The sequence below is a fragment of the Mus pahari genome, chromosome 1, assembly GCF_900095145.1.
Source record: "Mus pahari chromosome 1, PAHARI_EIJ_v1.1, whole genome shotgun sequence".
In the NCBI taxonomy this organism is placed as follows: domain Eukaryota; kingdom Metazoa; phylum Chordata; class Mammalia; order Rodentia; family Muridae; genus Mus; species Mus pahari.
The window spans coordinates 164,777,284-164,785,432 of record NC_034590.1 but is presented as its reverse complement, the minus strand read 5'-3'; the positions used below and the strand labels follow the sequence as shown (position 1 = coordinate 164,785,432).

The 8,149-nt window shown below is 40.1% G+C and overlaps 1 protein-coding gene across 2 annotated transcripts in view; it reads right to left on the bottom strand.

Annotated features, from left to right (window-relative positions):
• Smc3 (structural maintenance of chromosomes 3) overlaps positions 1-8,149 on the bottom strand; it is a 44,989-nt gene that overhangs the window by 10,424 nt on the left and 26,416 nt on the right. For both annotated transcript variants that reach the window (XM_021198564.2, XM_029539423.1), the window contains 6 exons: positions 6,659-6,762; positions 6,461-6,560; positions 5,614-5,774; positions 5,097-5,238; positions 2,859-3,009; positions 593-745 (listed from right to left, as the gene is read on the bottom strand). In XM_021198564.2, coding sequence (XP_021054223.1) covers positions 593-745; positions 2,859-3,009; positions 5,097-5,238; positions 5,614-5,774; positions 6,461-6,560; positions 6,659-6,762 — 811 coding nt within the window. The remainder of the gene's footprint in view (positions 1-592; positions 746-2,858; positions 3,010-5,096; positions 5,239-5,613; positions 5,775-6,460; positions 6,561-6,658; positions 6,763-8,149) is intronic.

Genomic DNA, 8,149 nt, shown 5'->3' with positions numbered 1-8,149 from the left:
AAAAAAGAAAAAAGAAAAAAGAATTGCTTATGTGTAAGTGCTCTGTTGGAGCTGAATTTGCCACCCCCACATAGCACTACACTTATTTGGAAGACCTGCAAATACTCATAATTCGAAAGCTGTTGTCATTACCTCCACTAACAAATCCACCCCAATTTTTGCCAAGACAGTAAACCCTAAAGGACGTTTTCCAGTGCTTAGATCCACTAAGTAGATTTGACATCTATTTAACAATAGCATTACTGATGCTACACTTCTTAAAACATCAGCCAGGCCTTCCCTTCCATTTCCCCTTTTGGTCTGACAACCTTGACTTCTGTAGCTCCTCAAGCTCTATTTCTTCAAAGCATTCACTAGATTGTCTACTTAACAGTGAAACAAAAAAAAATCAGTATTATTTTTTAAATCTTTTCTTAGTCTTCAGAAGTTAAACAAGCTCTTGTGTTTAAATAAAAAGCAAAGTGAAATGTGCAACACTGCCCCACCAATATTCATGAAAAAAAAAAAAAAAGCATCTAATGTACAAGACGGCGCATGCCATCAAATGTTGTCTTTCTCTGCAGTATCCTGTCAAGCTCAAACAGAAGGATATTTTCAATGTTCCTGCGTAGGTTTTCATTGAGCTTTGCCTCGAGCTCACCCAGCTCCTCTTCTGCTTTTCTAACGTCTTTCTGTAACTCAAGTCGAGACTTTCTTGTGTCATAATAGCCTCCAGTCAGAGCACCTCGGTGGCTGACTTGATCACCTACAGACAAAACGGAAGGAGTCATTCTCTTTACCAGCCTCTATTCAATGAGTAACTTAAAATGACATATTAACCCGAGGGCTTTAACAACAGGAGACTTAAGAGGGAAAGTCAAGAATTCTACTTATTCCTAAATATCCTACTTTTTCTTTTCTTGTTTGTTTTTTTCCAAGACAAGACTTGTCTGTGTAGCCCTGGCTATCCTCAAACTCAGAGATCCGCCTGCCTCTGCCTCCCAAATGGTGGGATTTAAAGATGTGCACCACCACCACATTCCAACCCCCAAAATATCTTACTTCTCAATATAAAATTGGTAGTCTTTGATTTGGGAAGATTTGAACATCAACAATGAGAAAATGTGGAATCACAGTGAATTTAAAGTAAGAATCCACTAACAAAAATCTGAGAGGGGGGGTTCTCTGTCAAAGTGACAAGCAGAGTAAATTAGAGAAAGGCCACCATTCTGAAACCCAGCTATTAGTAACAAGGATGTTTATCAACAAAGCATTCTTAATCAACTGACAGGTATGTATGCATGTAGACTTTTCTATGTTTTTATTTTTGAGCAACAGTCTTGGCTGTCCTGCAACTAGTGATGGAGACCAGCCTGGCCTAAAAGTGGAGATCCACACCGCCAGCCTCCTAAATGTTGGGATGAAGGTGTGTACCGCCATGACCAGCTCAGAGTCCTAATAACCTCACACTGCTTTAGCTACAAGTGCCTTTACCTGAGAGACACGCTAAACTTTAGTACGAGTACTAGGACACATTCTAAGAAACAAACATCACTCATACAGTAGTCAGACCAAGAATGCTGACCGGAATAAATATGACAAATGCAAAGAATGGACATTTTCTCAGAGTCACTTGCTAAGGAGGTGACAGGGAGGAGCTGGTGTGGCAGAGGCAGGAGGATCTGTGAGCTCTGAGATGGTCTGGTCTACATTAGTTAAGTTCTAGGATAGCCAGAGTGTGTAGTGAGACCCTGTGTCCCATTCCCTGTGCCCAAAAGGGAGGGAGACAGGAGGCAGTGTCCCTTTAGTAATGTTCAAATATTTAGGTGTAACAAGGTACTGGGAAAAAAAAAAAAAAAACAAAAACAAGGTACTGGGAATGCCTTTGTTCTAGAGATGAACTGCTGCAATGTTTAAAGCTTATTTCGCTCTTGCTCCCTTGCTCCTGCTTCCTTACCCTCTTCCCCCTCTCTCCCCATTCCCCTTCCCCCCTTCTCTCCAGTTGCTCATGGCCGGCCTCTACTCTTCTACTCTTTCACTCTTTCTCAGCCTTTCTCTGTCTCTACTACCCCCTCAACTCCCCTCCCTATATCCTGAACAAACTCTATTCTATACTAAAAACAAACAAAACAAAACAAAAAAACAAAGCTATTTTCATTCAGATGGTTTGACACTGTGGGTATGCTACTTTGAGAAATTAAACAAAAATGAATACACGAAACTACATTATTAAAAATTCTTATCATGAATTACAGATAAATTCAACTATATTTGAGTGGGGAAAAGTTTATGCTATCATTCTTAGAAGGAAATGTAGCATTATTAGCACTTATAACTTCTTTATAAAGAAAATAGTTATCTCAAAATATTATTTAACAAAGTTTTCAAATTTTTGAAATTTTTGTAGTTAGCTGGGTGTGATGGTGCATGTCTTTAATTCTAGCACTTGGGAGGCAGAGGTGAACAGATCTCTGAGAAAGAGGTCTACATATAGTTCCAGGCTAGCCACAGCTATGCAGTTGAAATTCTGTTTAAAAAAAAAAAAAAAAAAAAAAAAAAAAAAGATCCATTTTTAACTATTACCTTAAAGAATCATACTAACATTATTTTGGTAATTATCCAATAAACTGGTCTCTTAGTGACCCAAGGCATTATACTTGACACGTTTTAATTTTTGAGAAAAGGTCCATGGGCTTCATTGTTCAACAGCCACAGGAGCACATTGTGCCAGAGACCAAATGCTTACACTTACAAGTATGGATCTACACTTCTAAAACCTACAATGTACACACTAAATATGTATAGCCCAAGTGACAGATTACATACTCCATGTTAAATGTTTTATTAGCATGTGCTTAAAGCTAATTACTATTACAAACCTTCCAAAGTAATACAGTCCATAGTAAAGGCTCGGGCCAGCTGAGTTGAAACCTCCATGCTCCGACAGATGAGCGTCTTTCCAAATACATGTTTGAAAGCTTTGTCAAATCTGGGATTGTACCTCAGCTTACTGATCATAGGAATAGCATCCTGCAACGAATATTTTGTTAGGAAAAATACTGTCACATAGTCAATTAAAAACTGTAGAATTTTTACTATCACTATGTCTTTATAAGATGAAAAACACAAGTGGCCTTTATACAGAGAGCGTTAGTTAGAAAACTCGTTCTACTGAACTACCATGGAAAGTCTGCCTCTGCAACCAAAGGTTTAACAGCGTGTTACTGTGAAGAACAACTTTTTTTTTTTTTTTTGGGGGGGGGGGGGGTTTCGAGACAGAGTTTATCTATATAGCCCTGGCTGTCCTGGAACTCACCCTGTAGACCAGGCTGGTCTCAAACTCAGAAATCTGCCTGCCTCTGCCTCCCAAGTGCTGGGATTAAAGGTGTGTGCCACCACTGCCCAGCTTGAAGAACAATTCCTGAGCTGACCACGAAAGCTTAACTCCTGGTTCTGCCTCTAGATGTTTTCTTTGGAGGACTTGCTTATCTAGTTAAGACCTACTATGTGTTCAAGACTGTAACAACGGACCTTCCTTATAAAGTTGTAAAGAGTAAATGATATAATATATAAAAAATGAGGAAGTATACATAACACAAAAAGTAAAGGTATAGACCTAGTTTTTCTTAAGTGTTCTAACTAGATATGGCAGACATCTAAATTAGATATTCAAAACAATACTTTTTTAGATAGTATTTATTTTCCTGTGCAAGCATGAGGTTCGGAATGCAGAGCCCAGTACCCATGGCAGCACACACCCATAACCCCAGCACTGTAGACGGGGTGCTGGGGAGGCTGGAGATAGGTGGATCCCTGGAGCACACTGGACAAGTTCATCTAGCCAATTAGTGAGGTTCAGGGTTAATGAAATGACCCTACCTCAAAAATTATGGTGAGGAGGGTAGGGGAGGACATTCTCTGGCCCCTACATGCACATGAGTGAACGAACACACACACACACACACACACACACACACACACACACACACACACACACACTTTATTTTTCTTCCCTAAACTCAGAACAGGACTTTTTAATAGAGAACACCAGTGTAGCCACAACGGAGCACAAGGAATACACTGCAGTCCAGAAGCCATTTCTAGCCACACTGCAGCTACCTCTGCGGTTATCCTCTGAAGGTGATCACTACTCAGACTGCTGTATCTTCTAACTCTCTGGCCTGTAATTTCAATAAGTCACTCTTTATTGTGCAACAGAACCACACTGCATTCATTCTTCTGCCTGCCTGCTTGTCTGTCCTGCTAAGGATGGAACCCAGAGCACCATGCACATTGCACAACTGTTCTTCAATGAGCTACACATATCGATCTGAAGCTCTCTCTTTACAGAATGTGTGTGTGTGTGCGCACACACCTGTATTGCATATGTATTAACATGTCTGGACATGCCACAGTACGCATGCAGAGGACAGGGGACAATTGAAGACTCAGTTCTCTCCCTCTCCCAGGTGTACTCCAGGGACCCCGGTGGTCAGACTTGGCAGCACATGCCTTTACCCAGAGTCATCGCACCAGCCTTTGTGTCTTGTTTCATTCATATGACCTCATATCTGTGAGCCTCAATTTTCCTCCCCAGAATTTCAAAGTAAAATTAGATTTGAAAGCAGGAAAGATTCTCAATATTCTCCTTAAATTGCCAATCATTCTAATACAGGTTCAGCCTTAATCCTAGAGCAAGACAGTTTGCTACAACAATCAACATGCTGAAATCAAATACCTCAAAACAATTAACATTACAACAGCTGGCAATCCCTTACAGGAGATATAAAAATACGAGATATAAAAATACAACAAGAATAGACATTTCTTAAACTATTTTAAATGCATATCCAGAAAGCCTCAACATATTCCTTTTATGGACAGGATTCTTCCCAAATTCTTAAGCCTGCTGTCACTCTGAAGATGAACATATACAATGTTCTGTTCCATGTCTTGGCTGTGACTTTTCCCCACTCAGCCCAACCCAACACTAAGTATACTCCATGCAATGTGTGTTTACCTTACAGAGCACAGAATCCCAGTGTACCCAAGCACCAGCACATATTAAGCAGATGTCATAATAAAAACAACTTAGTGAGACTTTATCTGTGACTTACGTTAGTTTCAGGATAGGCAGTATCTCTCACATCTAACTTGTTAAGAGGCAGGAAAGTCACCTCACCAGGAAGATTCATTTTATTGAACTCCATTAAAATTTTTGTGCTGACTTCATCAGAGTCAACAATGTGATAAAACAACCTGCATAAACAGAGTAAGACACATCTTTACTGCCAGGCTGTAAGGGATCACACACATTTAAGGACCACACAATTCACATTTTAGCATGCAATCTAATCAATTTATCTGAAGGAAAAAAACCTCCAATGAGATGGAAACCCCCAAAGGGTAAAGTCCTAGTTTCTGAAATGTGAAACAAGTATCTAGCACCTACTTCTTTACAAGGAAGTTAGAACCAAGGGTAAGAAGGTAATGGAAGGCATATTGTACAACAGTTACAAACTTGTTTTTAGATTATTCTCTTTCCTTCTTTATCTTTAAAAGAAAAACAAAACCCATTTAAATGTCAGGCAAAACAAAAACCAAACAAAAAAATCCCAAAAACCCAAACCGTACCTGTTACCAGCAGTGACTTCCACACAAGTATAGAAAGCTGGTTCACACTCAAAGTTATTCATTACGATGCCATGGTAGCCATTTTGAACATGTTGGTTTATACCTTTTCGCCGAAAATGTTCTAGCACTTTGTTAATGCTATCTATTCCATTTAAAATGGCCTGGAAAGTAGTCAACGAAAAATATTAGCACCACCGGCAAGATTCTTGCTGTCAAGAAATGAGCCTACTAAGCCATTCAATTAGACATAATACTAAAAATTAAATACTATCTAGCATATCATCCACTTGAAATGTGGTAAGTACATTTTTTGTTTTGTTTGTTGTGTTTTGTTTTTCGAGACAGGGTTTCTCATTATAGCCCTGGCTGTCCTGGAACTCACTTTGTAGACCAGGCTGGCCTCGAACTCAGAAATCCGCCTGCCTCTGCCTCCCTAGTGCTGGGATTAAAGGCATGCGCCACCACGCCCGGCTTGGTAACTACATTTAACATAACTGTGGGTTCTGTTCTATGATGCTAGAGTTTAAAATGGGCTCTTTATCTAACAACCAAAATGGCTTTCACTGATATAGGTAATGAACCAGGTCTGATGGCACACACCTGTGCTTCCAGCCCTCAGTGAGCTGAGCAGGACCACGAATGAGTCTGAGGTCAGCCTGAGCTACGTGAGTGGACCTTACAACAAACAAAGCAAAGTAGAAAAGAATAAAGCAGGTAAGACAAAGGGAAACTGCCAACACAGTCCAACCACGTCATACTTGTGAGTGATCTGGCTCTGCCATCTTGTCCTTGGAACACACATGGACTGTAGTTACTGACTGGTAGATATCCAATAAGACCCGCTTACCTTTCCTGTAGCCGCTCTAAGAAGTTGCTGCTTCTTCTCGAGGTCTTCTCTTTTAGCAGCAAGTGCTTGTTGTTCTGCATTCTCCTCTCTCCACAAGTAACTAATGAATAAGAGTGAGGAGTGAACAGTAGTTAAGAGTTACATACTAAAATCAAACAAAGACTTTGTCAAAATTACAGCATATCTTAGTCTACTCACTTTCTTTCACTTTGTAGTTCATCTTTCTTATTTTTTACTTCATAGTATTTTCTGTCCAGTTCTTCAACTCGAGCTTTGACTTCATTGAGATCCTGATCCAGTTTCTATGGGAAAAAAATTTTCTAGTTTGTTATCATAAATTTAATCCGTAGTGACAAACAGCAGATACATATACTGAAATTCAAGAAATGAGATAATTTAAATATGTCCAATTTATTATATATTGGCTATACATGAAAGCAGCAATTAAAAAACCCAGTTTCAAAAGGGTCACTCTGCATAACAGAAAATCCAAAGACACACACTATGGAGATGACGAATGGTTATTAATGAGGTAATGGGATCTGTGACAGGAAAGCAGAGGGAGAGAAGCAGCAGGGGTGGGGAGGGACTGGGGAAGTGGTAGGTGAGAGAGAAGCACTGCACAGATGTACGAGAATGTTAAGTTGGGATGGGGGGCACATGTTTAATTCCAACATTCAGAAGACAGAAGACAGAGGCAGACGGACCCTTGTGAGTGCCAGGCCAGCCTTGTCTGCAAGGTGAGTTCCAAGACAGTCAGGCTATGTAGTGAGACCTTGTCTCAAAATACAAAACAAATAAAACCAAAGCTATAATAAAACTCATTACTCTGTATGGCAAGTTTAAAAAAATAAAAGGCTGAGCAAGTGAAGACATTTGCTGTGCAAGCCTATGGCCTATCATGGGGTCCACATGTTACAAAGAACAAATGAATTCCTGTGCGTTGTCCTCCATGATCTACACATACATAATAAATAAATATAAATGGAAATATAAGTATGACTATATGCATGCATATATATATATAAAATCTAAACCTTAATTTTCCTTCAGTATGTCCCACAATTTTTAGCAAGTGCTCCACCCCTGAGCTATATTGCTAGCTGGTATTTCTAAATTGTCAGAGGGAACAAAAGCTGTATCAACACCAGGCTTAACTTACATGAGAGCTACTAGGAGTTTCTGTTCCGTAAAAGGTGATGAGGTCAAGACAGCACCAGAAACAGAAAGCATGTAGGAGCTGTACTACACAGTAAAACAAAATGTAACAAAACTACCAAAAAGGCATTTCATTGTTAATACTACTGTTGCTAAACAATACACTAAACCTGGCATGCTGCCATACACCTTTAGTCCCAACATTCAGGAGGCAGAGGCAGGTCTATCCCTGAGTTCAAAAACAGTCTGGTCTACATAGTGTGGGTTCCAAGACAGTCAGAGCTACATAGGGAGACCCTGTGTTGGAAAAACAAAAAGAAAAAGAAAGGGGATCGGGATCCTCTAATGCTGTTGGCAGTTCCTTAGTTTTCCTTATTTCAAGAAGGGTATGTAGAAGCCGGGCCTGGTGGCGCAGGCCTTTAATCCCAGCATTCGGGAGGCAGAGGCAGGCAGATTTCTGAGTTCGAGGCCAGCCTGGTCTACCAAGTGAGTTCCAGGACAGCCAGAGCTATACAGAGAAACCCTGTCTCG